Source organism: Lotus japonicus, chromosome 1, assembly GCF_012489685.1.
Source record: "Lotus japonicus ecotype B-129 chromosome 1, LjGifu_v1.2".
Taxonomy (NCBI): Eukaryota; Viridiplantae; Streptophyta; class Magnoliopsida; order Fabales; family Fabaceae; genus Lotus; species Lotus japonicus.
In genome coordinates, this window is record NC_080041.1 from 91,882,108 (window position 1) to 91,897,688 (window position 15,581).

At 38.7% G+C, this 15,581-nt stretch overlaps 3 protein-coding genes across 3 annotated transcripts; 2 read left to right on the plus strand and 1 right to left on the minus strand.

Annotated features, from left to right (window-relative positions):
* Window positions 1-2,650: 2,650 nt before the first annotated feature.
* LOC130727780 (transcription initiation factor IIF subunit beta) lies at window positions 2,651-8,998 on the minus strand. Its single transcript, XM_057579025.1, has 6 exons — window positions 8,730-8,998; window positions 6,845-6,953; window positions 4,028-4,161; window positions 3,852-3,926; window positions 3,183-3,332; window positions 2,651-3,028 (listed from the first exon to the last, which is right to left on the minus strand). The coding sequence occupies exons 1-6, from the start codon at window positions 8,916-8,918 to the stop codon at window positions 2,909-2,911; spliced, it is 777 nt and encodes a 258-aa protein (XP_057435008.1). The 5' UTR covers window positions 8,919-8,998; the 3' UTR covers window positions 2,651-2,908.
* Window positions 8,999-10,375: 1,377 nt separating this feature from the next.
* LOC130727781 (cysteine proteinase 15A-like) lies at window positions 10,376-12,711 on the plus strand. Its single transcript, XM_057579026.1, has 3 exons — window positions 10,376-11,009; window positions 11,730-11,976; window positions 12,162-12,711. Exons 1-3 carry the CDS (start codon window positions 10,434-10,436, stop codon window positions 12,434-12,436), a joined length of 1,098 nt encoding a protein of 365 aa, XP_057435009.1. The 5' UTR covers window positions 10,376-10,433; the 3' UTR covers window positions 12,437-12,711.
* Window positions 12,712-13,355: 644 nt separating this feature from the next.
* On the plus strand, window positions 13,356-13,919 carry LOC130711983 (putative F-box/FBD/LRR-repeat protein At5g25850). The gene has a single exon (XM_057561799.1). It carries the CDS (start codon window positions 13,356-13,358, stop codon window positions 13,917-13,919), a length of 564 nt encoding a protein of 187 aa, XP_057417782.1.
* Window positions 13,920-15,581: the final 1,662 nt, after the last annotated feature.

Below are 15,581 nucleotides of genomic sequence, written 5' to 3' on the forward strand. Positions count from 1 at the left end.
GTCTACATGCATCAGCCCCTCGGTTTTCGTGACCCACATCATCCTGATCATGTCTGTCGCTTGAAAAAGTCCCTTTATGGTCTCAAGCAAGCTCCACGGGCGTGGTACCAACGTTTTGCTGATTATGTAGCCACCATTGGTTTTCACCATAGCACGTCAGATCACTCTCTCTTCATCTACAAACAGGGTTCTGACCTGGCATACATACTCCTTTATGTTGATGACATCATCCTCATCACCTCCACTCAAGATCTTCGCCGTAAGTTCATGTCTCTCTTGGCCTCCGAATTTGCGATGAAGGATCTAGGCCCTCTGAGCTACTTTCTGGGCATTGCCGTTCATCGCCATCCTCATGGCCTCTTTCTCAGCCAGAGCACTTATGCTTCAGAGATTATTGAGCGTGCTGGCATGGCCTCATGCAAACCGTCCGCCACTCCTGTTGACACCAAACAGAAGCTCAGCACCTCCTCCGGCACTCCTTATGAGGATCCCACTCTATATCGGAGTCTTGCAGGTGCATTACAGTATCTCACTTTTACTCGCCCTGATATCTCTTATGTTGTTCAGCAGGTTTGCCTTCACATGCATGCTCCTTGCACGGATCACATGCTCGCTCTCAAACGCATCCTGCGCTATGTTCAGGGTACTACTCATTTTGGATTGTCTCTGACCCCATCTCCCATTCAGAAGCTCATTACTTACACTGATGCTGATTGGGGTGGATGTCCTGACACTCGTCGTTCCACGTCTGGCTATTGTGTATTCCTTGGTGACAACCTCATCTCCTGGTCTTCTAAACGGCAGCCTACTCTCTCTCGTTCCAGTGCTGAGGCTGAGTACCGAGGTGTCGCCAATGTTGTCTCTGAGTCTTGCTGGATTCGTAATCTTCTCCTGGAGCTTCATTTTCCGCTTCCCCGGGCCACTCTGGTGTATTGTGACAATGTTAGTGCCATCTATCTCTCTGGTAATCCTGTGCAGCATCAACGGACAAAACATATTGAGATGGATATTCATTTTGTTCGAGAGAAGGTAGCACGTGGCCAGGTGCGCGTTCTTCATGTTCCTTCCCGGTACCAGATTGCAGATATCTTCACCAAAGGTCTACCTCGGGTTCTTTTTGATGATTTTCGGACCAGTCTAACCGTCTGTGATCCTCCCGCTTCGACTGCGGGGGTGTGATAGACTAGAATATTCTCCTGTAATTTTCCTGTAATTATGTTGGGTCATAATTAGGTAGTTGACCATACATTATATTTCTTGTATATATAATATTCACATATCAATGAGAAAGGTACCCAATCAATTTCTCACAAGAAGCTGGAGGAATATTGAAGGAACCAAAACTTCTGTTCATCATCGTTCCTTGTTCCACCAACAATGTTGACAGCAGGGCATAAACAGCAGAAAAAACAATTTCAGTAGCCCAAATTGGTAACACACGGATCAAGATTTTCAATTCCTCTACCTGTGTCACGGTGAAAAGCCTCCATGGATTAGCATAGTCACCACTTCTGCTCTCAGAATCAGACACTAAATCAATATTTTCCTCCAGATTTTAGAACCCCAAAAACCCATACCACACTGCACCACCACCACCAACCCCAACCCAAACCGCACCACCACCAGCCGCAACCCACACCGCACCACCACTACCGACCACCACCACCAACCCCAACCAAGTGCGGCCACAACATGAGCTAGGTCGGAACACCACCACACCGCACCACCACCACCAACCCCAACCCACACCGCACCACCACCACCAAGTTTATGTATTTCTTCGGATCTGACCCTTGTTCAACATTGAAGCTCAAACATGAGAAAAAAAGGTGAAAGCTTCAAGCTTTTCAACTTAGATCACGTGAGAAAGCTTCAGATCTGGCCTCAGCACCATGTAAACTAGCACCCACAACGATTATATCCTCTTCGCCCTCATCACGTACCGTTATTTTCTGATTCAAGCTTTGTGCTTTTCCGTTCTTTTTTGTTGTCTGATTGAAGCTTCTTCATCTGCTTCTGGCTTCTTCGTTTTTGCTAGCGTGATTCCAGAAGATGGTAGGCTGGTTCATGTTGGTTCTGGTGTTGGGTTGATGTGATGATGAAGACGGTGAGATGATGAAGAGTAATTTAGGATTAGTTTTTTTTATTTATTGGTTTATTTATTTATTTAACTATTTTATTTTATTATTATTTTGGGTTAAAATGCCATGTAAGCTTCCCATTGACAAAAAAAAAGCCATGTCAGCATTCCGTTAACGTTCGTCAACTTGTTTTAACCCAGAGACTACCGTGAAGGAGTTTTGCCACATTCAGGGACCACGAGAGGCGTTTTAAAAGTTTAGGGACTAATCTGAAGGTGGCTGACACATTTAGGGACCAACTTGGCTATTTACCCAAACTTTATCCCCAAATCTAAAAATTTAGTTCCCTCTAACCTGTAAAACACTTGCTCAATTCTCCCCCTCTTTTCTCCCTAAAGAACATAAATACGTAACCTTTCTTCCCTCAGAACATAAATAACAATAAAGATTTGTGGCTGATCTGTTTTATTTTCATAACTTCTTGGTACGGTAAATGGCGTGCTTTAAAAATGTTCATGTAATAGGCACCTGACAATGTTGACATGAAAATATGAAAGAACTAAGAAGTGTGATGTTTTCAAACATTTTTACTATCTCATTGAATCTTCTATTACTTAATATTCTTCTTGAAGTAAAAAATCATAAAAAGTGTTCTTTGAGTTCAGATACACATTTTTACTAGTTATTTTATTGTCCAATAATTTTTTTCCCTTCCTTCAACCTATTTACCCTAAACACAAACACTTACCTTCTCAATAAACAGAAAGAGGTTTCATTTTTTGGGGGGTTTGAGTAGTTAGAGTAACAGTGTGTAGGGAACAAATCACTTATTCAACCTTCACATCTTCAACGGATTTCTTGTATTCGGGTTTCAGCTCGTAAGTTCCTTGGTTGGCACCTCTTTTATTGTACACGCACAATTCATTCAGGATCTCTTTCAAGAATTGCTGCAAAAGAAAAAGGGGGCGAAGATACCAGATTAGCTTTTAATGCAAACATATATGTATTTTTGAGAAGAAATACCAAGACAATCCATGATTGTGAAAAAAGCTCCCTCCAACCAAGCCCAGCAATATTTGAAACACAAGAAAGAAAACATACTGCAGGTTGATCAGTCTCTTGGACAAGCTGCTTCAAGGCCCAGTTAGGCTGTCTTTCAAATAGCTTGAACATTATATCCTCCAACTCTCCACGATCTCTTCTTGTTCTCTTTGTATCAGATTGCTTAACTGGCTGTGTCCTCTTCTTGTCCTGTGAGAGTTTCATACGAATAAGAAAAGTCCTCACAGAATTATTCCTATCCATAAACACGTTTGAAGGACCAAACTTTCTACATGGAATGAATATTATTCATCTACAATGAATTATCATAGAAATAACACCAATTTAGATGGTATCTTTCTACGGATACACTTATGACTGCCTATTATCTCATGACGTGTTAAAGTTAAATTTAGTTAGCTATATGGTTGAAAAATTAGTTTAGTTATTTTCCGTTAAGTTGTTATCGTCGCTAGTTAATTTATTAACTGATGACAGTGTGTATAGATTAGTGCATATAACCCAGTATAAAAAACTTAAGTCATTCAATAATACAATTTATTCTTTCCATTTCCCCTCTAAATACCATGTTTTAAGTCATTCATGAAATTCGAGTTCTGATTATTAATGTAAAAACCATAAGCCAAAGCCACAAATAGTCAACTAAATGCACAACTACATGTTAGCCACAAGTATGGCATATCATAAATTGTATACAAAATAGGGTACCTTCGAATTGGATGAAACTAGACCAATCATTCCGGGCATTGGCCTCATTAGAACTCCACGATCATTATCAATAACCTTCCAATTGAATCAGGGGAACCAATAAATCAATCATTTAGACATAGACATATAGCAAGAATTACTAAAGGCATAATTAAATAGTAGACATGAAACACTACCTGTATCTGTCGATTTTTAATCATAGATTTGTTTGTCCTCTCGCGGCACAATTTGCCATATTCTTCAATGTTTTCACCGTGGGGCTTCATATCAAACTTATGTTCTACTTTCCCTTCCATTGCAACCTTGCCACCTAAAATAAAGGCAAAAGCAGTTACGTAACTAAAGGCAGCAAAGCTCAGGAGGGAACCATATATCAAAATATTGATCATCCATTTTAAATCATTAAGTATACCATCATTAACAGTTATCACCTTCCAAGTCATGATAAAACAAATTAACTAGACCAACTAAATTTCCAAAACATCTCATTCAAACAATCCAATTTGCCAAAATCCTATCCTGTTATATTACATATGATGGCTACAAAAACTGCAAAACAAAAAAGTGAAATAAAAGAACATCATATTTAATACTAATACCATCACTAAACACAGGTTGTATTGCTTAAACTCAAGGACCATTCATCTCATTAAAAACGTCACATTTCTAACAGAATAATGTTCCGTCGAAGTTTTACAGTCAGGAAGAGAAAACAACATGATGTCCGGAGAAGGACGGCAAAGAATTAGCAAAAAAACCCAACTCATTTTAAACAACCAACAGGCTAAGTTGTCTAGTTATCAGATAATCCAAAAATCAATATATGAGGTTTCATGCTCTTCTACCAATAGGGATGGCCTCATGGCAGCCAGCTGGATATGGCATGGGTAAAATAATCCCCATCAAAATTTGAAGAAGATCTTAATCCTGATACTGGTACCCCTGCTACCAGATTTCTCCAATAACAGATTAACAAGGTAACTAAATTTAGCACCAGTACCCCTCTCTATTTTACCAACTTGGGTTATATTTGCAGCGTTTCCCCATTCATGAGTCCTTTTACTTGAAAGTGGCTTAATTTCTTATTTCTTATTTAAATCATAGAAATTAATCTCAGATAGCAGTACAGACTACAGAGTTGTTGACTCCCAAAATGCTGGCTGCTGTATAAAAGATGGTAAATAACTAAATACAATGCAAACAATACCTAACATGCATAACATATACCAAAAAAATATAGAAACTCAAAAAAGTTAATTTGGTGAAAACAATATGTAACATGCATAATACAAGGCACAATATGACTTGAAATCATAAGCATCAATTATGCCATACAAATAGTTAATTTGGTGAAAAATGACCCATATATGCCATGGTAGCCGTTGTACAAAATATAGTGAATAACTAAATACAATGCCAACAATTACCTAACATGCCTAATTTATGCCAAAAAGAGGTAGAAACCTGAGGACATATTCGACAATAAAACTCACAAGTCATATCTCAAAGACACAATATGACTTGAAATCATAAGCCTCAATTATGCCATACAAATAGTTAATTTGATGAAAAATGTCTCGTATATGCCATAGTTAATATTGCAGCAGTTAAAAAAGGTCATGTCGCCTTTTCTTTTGTACTGGAAAGGTACCTATAATAAACAATGATGTCAACCCCCCCCCCCCTCTTTCCTGTTGGGAACAATAGCAATGTCTTTTATTGTAACAAGTTGTCTAAGTGGACAACAGTTAAAAACAAAGAAAAAATAAAAGCAGGCCATGCATTGACTTGTATTAGAAGGTACTAACCAGTGTAATTAATCGCGGATCGCGGCAAATCGCGATGAGGTCAAAATCCGCTATGTCATATAGCGGATAGCGTCGCGGGCAAATGGCGGAAACCGCATAGCTGTTAAAATGAGTGAAATTTTATATTAAAAACAGCTTGTCACCAAAGAAGAACGAAATAAAATACAGAGACAGAATAAAAAACAGAAAACAGAGGGTGAAGAAATGAAAAACAGAGACTGGAACTGTGAAGAAAGAACGAAGTGAAAGAGATAAGGAAAGAAAGAAGAGTGAAAAAAAAACAGATAATGGAGTCTGAAAATGTTAATTGTGAATAGCGAAAAAAGAAAAAAAAGAAAACAGAGTCTGGAAATTTGAAGAAAGAAGGAAGGAAAAAAGATAAGGAAAGAAAATAGTGTGAAAAAAAGAAGTCGCATTACATTCTCCAAAGTCCAAGCGGTGCCATTTTAGAAAAATCAGTAGGTGGCATTACATTCTCCAAAGTCCAAGCGGTGCCATTTTCTTCCACTAATTGGCATCCAATTAAATCAGTCGGTGGTATTACATTCTCCAAGCGGTGGCATTTAAGAAAAATCCCTCAAATCACGCGTGGAATTAACTCCACCCGATATATCCGCTTTGCCCATGGCGGCGTTATTGCGAGTTGCGGCCGCGATCGCGTTTGTCGTGGTGGCCGCAATGTCGCGGCGTAGCGATTGCGGCGGGCCAAATTTCCGCTACGCTATAGCGGGTTGCGGCCGTTATAACCGCTATTTAATAACACTGGTACTAACGATATAAAAATGATAAAAAGAAAATGCATGGTGGTTACTTTGGGCTTTTGAATGCATAAGTCACCAATTTATTACGTACACCTATGAAAATTAGAGAGAGAGAGAGAGGGAGAGAGAGATTGATAATTAGCATGATACAATAAATACTATATAACTAAACAGCTAGTTAGTTGAATACCCATCAATACAACCTAATCAATAATAAAAACATTAGAACCATGATCTTGATTACAACAACATAACTTTCATTTTATAAGGCAATGTGGTTATAAAATAAACATTATATTAACTAATGGGGTTACATAACTAATATGGATGCACCATGGCCTTGTTCTAATAGAAGATAATCTTGGAATTGCAATAGATGAATTAAGAACTATAAATGAAATCGATTTGAGATCAGATTTCTCACCTTGGCTTGTTTCAGAGAAGACGCACATAGGAACGAAGTCTTTAAACATATTCAAAGCATAAGTTTTTGGCATATTAACAGCTTCAGAGCCAGTCATCTCCATTGTAAACTGACATAATTATGAAAGAGTTATAAATCAATGACTATGTCACATCAATACAAGCAATAAATATTACTGAGAAGCACTAAACTATACTGGATCTGGTGGATCATAAGGTATTTGCCTTTCCTATTGATCCCTCCGGATTCACTCCTCTTGCACAGTCAATAATTTTGAATAGGACCATAGTACAATACAAACATATATCACAAGTAACCATCAAATTATGGGATTGATTAATTAAGAAACTAGCAACCAAATACTAATGCCAGATAGTGGTGCATAGCAGACAACCCCAAAACCACTATCTGGGATAGCGCATAGTGGAATGGCTGCTGTATTGAAATTTTAGATAAATGTGAAATGTATTATAAATTCTCAAGACAGAATGCTAAAAATTTATAGATTAAGCCTCTGAGGTCATAAACACAGGTGATAACAACAGAAATCAAGGAATCATACAAGTTAAAGCCTAGGTTTAAACATTCAAAACAAATACAAAGTACCAACACAAAAGAGAGTGAAAGTGACACAATGAAAAAGAGCAAGAAAACAGAAGTTACAGAAGAGATGAGAGGCAACATGAAGAAGAGATGAGAACAGAGCACATAAAGATCAAAGCAGATGGGTGGATAAAATGCAGGAGTGGTCTACAATAAAATACTGTGGCTTGGCTTGAAAGATGCCAGCAAGAACTGAGTTGGAGGATGTTCGTCCAAACAGAAGGTAAGAGGTGTGTGTTTTTATAGGAGAGGACTGAACAGTGGTGTTGAAAACCTCTCTTGACAAAGATGGATGAAATCCCATTTTTCTTCCCGAAAAAAATGGTATTGTACATGGGTTTCAAAGTTATAGCCATAAGTATCCCCTGCAATTTGTGACGCTATATGAAGGGCACAATACCAAAAGGCAATGCCAAACAGAATAAATAGCTGTCACTACCAATGCTGTCAGGATTGGGATCCTACTCAGAGTCAGAAGAAGGGTGTAAAAGATCGTAGATCATAGGATCAGATCGGATCAGACCGTAAGATCCTACTAGAAATGCAAAATTATACTTAATGAGATATACATACATAGAAAATAACTTGTGATTTACATCATTGGAGAAAACATAAATGAAAATTCATAACTATAAAATCATAAAAAAGTCACAGTATAAGTCAACATAACACTCAAAAACCTTAAAAGAACATAGCAATTACTGAATAGCATGAAGAACATCAACATGAAATTTGTCCCATTGATACATGGTGTTTTGTTATCATTTTTTATCCACTTCCCTCATATTCTAACCGAACCAATATGTAATATTACCCCACCACAAGACCACATGTAATTGGTTGAAAAGGATTTGTGACATTTACATTTCATACAATAAAGTTCGTGCCGATGAAAGAAAAGAACAAAGGTAATATGATAATAAAAAGTCCAATTCTAATTAAAAGTCAAATTGAATCCACTCAAATTTAACTGAAATTCTGAATCAATAAACACGTGCAACTCACTCAAATCCAAAGCATTAGAAAAACAAATCAATCCCTATTTTATAACCTTCCCAATCAAATCAATTCCTAAGATCTATGAACAAACCATAGCTAGCTTCAATTCAGCATAATCCAAGATTCCAACTAAATATGATTATTAAATATACCAGGGTTGATAGCTAACAACTAAACCTAAAAATCCTAATTAATAGCATTCAATAAGGAGAATTAACCAATACCATAAACCCTAGCAGCTAGCAAGAAGGAAGCAATTTTGAATGGAGTAAAAAAGGGATACCTGGAGATGGGAAGGGTCATCTTCGGGGAGGAGAGGATCAAGAGAAAGAACGACTTTGGAAAGAGGTTGTGAAGGAGAAGGGTGATGATTCTGCCATGATTTAGCTACCACGACAGGGCACTTCATCAGCCACACCGATCTCTCAGCTTTTGAAGTCTCTACGTTACTCACACTTTTCTCCTCATCCATTGTTTTCGTTTTTCCTTCTTCTACGCCGTGTGTTCTCAGACCGACGCCGCTCTTCTCTCAGTCAATTCAATTTGACTTGGACTTGTTTTCGAGCAGCAATATACTCCTGCTATTGGATCCTTAAGTATGGATTGGGCCCAAAAAGTTTGATAGTCTGTTTTTCTTTTTTCTTTCATGGATTGGATCCTCAAGTATGGATTGGGCCCAACAAGTAGCAATAATCTATCTATTATGAATTAAGCGGAGAGGGAAAAAAACGTTTGGCGGATTTATTATCTAAATAAGTGAGTTTTTCCTTCCATTTTGGTGTGGCCAAGCTTGATGTCATCTCTATTGTGTTTACCTCCACCACCGTCGCCCTTAACCACATTTAGTTGTTTTCTTCTGCTGAGTTTGGGTTATGCAGAGGCCTATCTCTTCCCTCATGATTCTCAGTGATGTTGTCCATACCTCATCTTGGTGTGGGTCGAGCCGCCTTTTTGGCTTCCCATATTGTTGTACAACTAGCAACTATGGCCGAGTAAATTAGAACAACCATGAACCATGTAATAATAAATCTACGTATATTCACTTTTAACTTAGAAGCCAACTTTGTTTGATAAACTTTGATCTATTCACTTTTAACTTTCTATTTCATCTCACTTTCACGTAAAATTGAGTAAATTATAACAACCGTGTAATAATTAATCTGGGCTGTTGAGCTTGGGTTGACACTTGCTTGGAGCATGAGAATTCGCAGCTTGGATTGTGCTTCTGATTGTCTTGAGGTCGTGCAGGTCCTCCAAGCGCAGACGGTGGCAGAATCCTTCTGGGAACGGGAAGCGCTTTTGGAAGCTAGAGTTTGGTTCCAGCGAGATTGGAGAATTTCTCTCAAGCATATATCTAGGGAGCGAAACAACATGGCTGGCTTTCTTGCTAGGAAAGCTACTAGGGAGGAGTCTCAATACCGGATGTGGGGGCAACCACCATCGGCGGTTTACGAGTTGTTATTCTTAGACGCTTCGGCTTAGTTTGTTAGCTTGTTAATCTTTCCTCTGTAAGACTGTAACAAAAAAAATAACTTGGTCATCTATAAACTATCTCATCAATGAATTGAATTATGTTGAAAGGGAGAACCAAAACTCCTCATTTTGAAACAATGAGAAAAACAGAAAGGATCAAAACCATAATAAATCCCAAAAATATAAAGACAAAGAAACATATCTAACCTAATAATTTAATTGTAATAACATTGATATTTATTCTCCATTTTGTCTTTATATTGAATCTTATCATAAAAAACATAAAAGTAATCGTCTGGGGGTTGAACAAAAGTAAGATAAGAAGAGGGCCACGTGTCCCTTCGGAGCTGAAGAGTGCACTCAAAGTTAACCCCCAATAAAAAATAACCACGTGTCAACATCACATTGGCTACACCAATTTAATATCTTCACGCAATGGTCCATAAAATCCAAATTATCACGCACGAAACCCATTCCAATCAATTTGCCCATTCCTCTCCTTTTCTCCAATCAGATGGCTGAGGCGCGCCCCTTCCTCCTGTTGGCTCTCATCTTCTTCTCCGCCGCCGTAGCAACCGCCGCGGTGATCGACGATGCCGAAGATCTGCTCATCCGTCAGGTGGTGCCGGAGGTCGAAGATCACCTGCTCAACGCCGAGCACCACTTCTCCACCTTCAAGGCCAGGTTCGGCAAGACCTACGCCACCGAGGAGGAGCACAACTACCGGTTTGGAGTCTTCAAGAAAAACCTGATCCTAGCCAAATCGCACCAGAAGCTAGATCCCTCCGCCGTCCACGGCGTCACCAGATTCTCCGATCTCACTCCGTCGGAGTTTCGCCGTCAGTTCCTCGGCCTTAAGGCTCCTCGCCATCTCAAAGATGCTCAGAAGGCTCCGATCCTCCCTACCAACGATCTCCCTACCGATTTCGATTGGCGTGAGAAGGGAGCAGTTACTGAGGTCAAGAATCAGGGCTCGTGCGGATCCTGTTGGTCGTTCAGCGCTACTGGAGCCTTGGAAGGAGCTCATTATCTGGCCACTGGCGAGCTTGTTAGCCTCAGTGAGCAACAACTGGTCGATTGCGATCATGAGGTAGCCACTCTTTCCTCTCTAATTTAATTCATGTATAATTACTTGTAATTCAATCTGACTCTGTATGTGTATTATGCTTCAATTATTTGTGTGTATGTATAATTGTCTTCCTTGATTGATTGTTATGAACTTTTGATCTAACTAAGGGTGTGTATGGATAAACTGTTTATGTAACCTAATTGCTAATTTGAGATGTTTATTGAAATCAGCCTAAAACTGGTTGTAGGTAGCTTTAAGCTAAGTAGGTCATAGCCTATTCAAGCTCGCAAAAACACTTAAATAAGCGTCAATGCTATAAGATAAACTCAAATAAGTTCTTCCTAATGAGACCTTACTGTATGTTGAAGACACAACGCACTTAGGACTATATGTCGAAGCCACGATGCACCTAGGGATGAAACCAGAATATATTGGTAAATGGGTGAAAATTTTATACATGTTAGGTAAAGTCAACATTGGCTAAGTAGAGAAGGTGATGTAAGATTTTTAGAAGGGCCAGTGTAACATTTGAATACTATTGTATGAAAGGAAATTGTTTCTGGTGGAATGGCAGTTCATTTTAATGCACTTGTGTACCTAGTTCTAACATGCCCCCAGCCACCCACTGACTGCACTCTTTGTTGGAAATTGAACATGGTGGTTTCTTAGGGAGATAATTAAATTGATTTTGATGATCCATTTATGAAAACTTCATGATGTTAATGTGTACAATTTTTTCAGTGTGATCCTGAAGATTCTAGATCATGTGACTCGGGCTGTAATGGTGGGTTGATGACCAATGCATTTGAGTATACACTCAAGGCTGGTGGAGTGATGCGAGAGAAGGATTATCCTTATACTGGAAGGGATCGTGGCACTTGCAAATTTGAGAAAAGCAAAATTGCTGCTTCCGCGTCTAATTTCAGTGTGGTTTCTGTTGATGAAGATCAAATTGCTGCAAATCTGGTGAAGCATGGCCCTCTTGCAAGTATGTTTTCTGTGCACAACGCAGGCTTAGCTCTCATCCCCTATCCCCACACCCCGAAATGAATTTTTAACTATCATTATCCAGAGGATTTTTTTAATTGTCCCATTTTTTATTTCAAAGAACAAGATATATTGAATTGAATTGCTAATTAGAGAAATACTGACCCTTTGCTTTGCATGGCACAGTTGGTATCAATGCAGTTTTTATGCAGACATACATCGGTGGAGTTTCATGCCCATACATTTGCGGCAAGCATTTGGATCATGGGGTTCTTCTGGTGGGCTATGGTGCTGGTGCTTATTCTCCCATTAGGCTGAAGGAAAAGCCTTACTGGATCATAAAGAATTCATGGGGGGAGACCTGGGGAGAGAATGGATATTACAAGATCTGCAGAGGACGCAATGTTTGTGGGGTGGACTCCATGGTCTCAACCGTAGCTGCTATACAGACCAACCACTAAACATAAGAATGTCTGATCGTGAGCTGCTATACAGACCAACTCATTGTGATTGTGGCACCAGGCTACTGGACTTTATGTAAATAAGTAGTGTGATGTTTATGGATAAGGAAACTGTTAAGCTCATGTCTATTTATTATTAGATGTAATACTGTAATTGTCTGTTAGCCAGTCTTACAATGAATTATTGTCCAGGGCAGTTATTAATAGCTATGGCAATTTGGCAAGTAACGATGGAAAATTATGTCTCTGAATAGTAACTATCCAATTATATTTCATTATCATGTCATTATGTATTCAAATCAGAGACAATCGTTGGTTTTTTTTTGTTGACATAAACCAAATTTCATTGATCAAATAGAAGCAGAAACTACATCCTTGGATAGGAGCCCTTCGATACCCGGAGGAGCATCCGCTATCCAAATAAAACATTGACCAGGTAGGGCAAACTTTGCGGAAACATGGCGCAAACTAAAGGAATTAAAACTAGACAATAAAACAACACAATCCGACACAATAGAAGCTAAGTACGACAACTGAGAAGAAAAACTAGACCAAGCTTTAACAACAGACAAATTATCCGTCTCAAAAATAACCTCCTTGAAACCCAAATAAATAGCAAGCCGCATGGCCCATCGTTGCCATTGCTTCAGCTACCTTGACGTCCCTCGTATGGAACTCATGACCTGCTACTGAGGCAAGGACAGCTTCACCAGAATCCCGCACCACCATGCCCATTCCACACGTACCAGAAGTAGTTGTGGCGACATCCATATTCACCTTCACCACCCCCAACGGTGGAGCACTCCAACCAGACCCATGCGAGCTGAGTGCTCCATCACGAACGACTGCTATAAGTATCCATTGAGACTAAGTGACAAAGTATCCATTGAGACTAAGTGCCAAAGTATCCAAGAGCACAATGGATGATGGTAGAATTAGTACATTACCTGATGGAATACTTCATCACATTCTCTCTTTTCTTTCAATAGAGGAAGCTGTTGCAACAAGTGCTCTTTCAAAGACATGGATGCCTCTCTGGCTTTCACTCACCAGCATCAGCCTCAAACATCGTGAGCGTCGGTTTATTAATATAGAGGAAGATGAGGGCTTTGAACTCTTCTCGTGGCGTTACTATTATGCCGTTCCTCGCTCCATTTTCAGCTGCAGAGCCCTTGTTGTTCTCAAATTGCTAGGGAGATCTGTGATAGACTCTAACAATTTTGACTTTCCCTTGCTCAAGACCTTGCATTTGAATAAAGTTACCTTTTCTGAAGATCGGCTTCTCGTGGCGCTTTTTAATGGTTGTCCAATTCTTGAGAATTTGGAAGCACATGATATAGATATCGAGCGTCGTGGTTTATCTGAGGCTGAGTATAAAAGCTTACCTAAGTTGGTGAGCGCAAGTATCTCTGCAACGTGTTATCCAAATATTCCTCTCATAGCTTTAGCCAATGTGGAGTTTCTTCGAGTAGAGAAGGTTTGAATGTTTGAGAATTATTAAGGGTCCATATGATTACAGTTTTATAAAACTATTTTCAGTTTTGTAATGATTTGTCTTGTAACCATTGCCAGGGGCGGAGGCACAGTGGGGGTTACTCCCTGCTGTAGCCACCCTGGAATTTTGATTTTTTATTAACAAAAAAAATTTGAGTCTCATATATTATACTTTTTAAACTGAATAGCACCCACGGACCCACCATTACCTATACTCTCTTTTACTCTTTCAGTCTTTCTTATTATGTGTGGGACCTTTGCACTTTTTTAATATATTCTCACTTACTAGATAGCTTGTTACATACGAATGTACAAGTACTGATTACCTTTTTTTTTGTGTAAAAGCAACAACACTACAAAAAAATTGATCTATCTTCAATCTTGCCTCTGTTACCTTCTTCAAGCGTTCAATAGGGTTTTTCTCTGGCTGCTGCTTCAAGAATTTAATCAACAAAATCTTGATTTATCTTCCTCAATTGGTACGTTGCTGCCACTGCCACAATTTTTTTATGGGTGTTGTTTGTTTTAAGCCCTCTTATGGGTGCCGGTTAGTATCTCTCTTGTACTGAAACTAATTTTATATTGATTATGATTATAACAAATTGTTAGTTATTTATAATTTTTTTCACATTCTTTATATGATAAAAAATTAAAATTTCTTATAAATTATATTCCTTTAGATCTTAGCACCCCCTTATAAAATTTCTGCCTCCGCCCCAGACCATTGCAGCGCGGCAATGAGAAAGTTCCGGAGTTTCCCAATTTAACTCACTTGGAGCTTACCATTCCATTGAGAAACGTTTCTTGGCCTGTGGTATTTGACTTCCTCAAGAAAAGTCCCAAGCTTCAAGATCTTGTAGTTGATAAGCTCGGACAACAGAACAGATTACTTGAAGATTTCCTGTTATTTGGAATTTATGCTGGTGATGAGGTTTTCTATTATCCAGATGCTGTTCCTCATTGCCTTTCTTTACAATTTAGAAAGTGCACCCTCACACATTATAGTGGACAGGAAAATGAGAAGCGGTTTGCAGAATACATTATGCAGAATTCATCATCTTTACAAACCATGACAATCTGCGGTATTTCTTCTTTGCGTCCAATGGAGAAGCATTATATATTTGATCAACTGTCCTTGTGCCCAAAGAAGTCTGCAAACTGTGTGGTTCATTTTAAATGACTTCATAGTAGCAGAAAATTATTGTTAAATGGTTGCTTTCTAGCCTATATATCTTTTAGTCTATAGCGATTTGAAGAACATGATGAATCTTAATGCCATATTTTGAATATTAATATTTCCAGCCAAGGAAATTAGTATTATCAATCTGGTTGTCACTTGTCACCATTTACTGCGTTAAGTAACTTTCTTCCGCAATCCGCACTATAATTCTTTCTTGAATTATTCATACTTTGCACAACATATGATTTGTTTTTTCTTTTTAAAATAGGCACGCTTTGATAGTGAATGAACTGAATTCTATTGAAATTGAATCATCGATTGTAGCTGTACATGATAGCTGTTGCTTATATATGAGAGTGATTATGTAATCTAATACTTTCCTACATTACATGACTACTAACTACTAAGTTGTAAAATATAGTAAGTAACTAAAACTAAGTACTGTGAGCTAGAACTAGAGGATTGAACTTT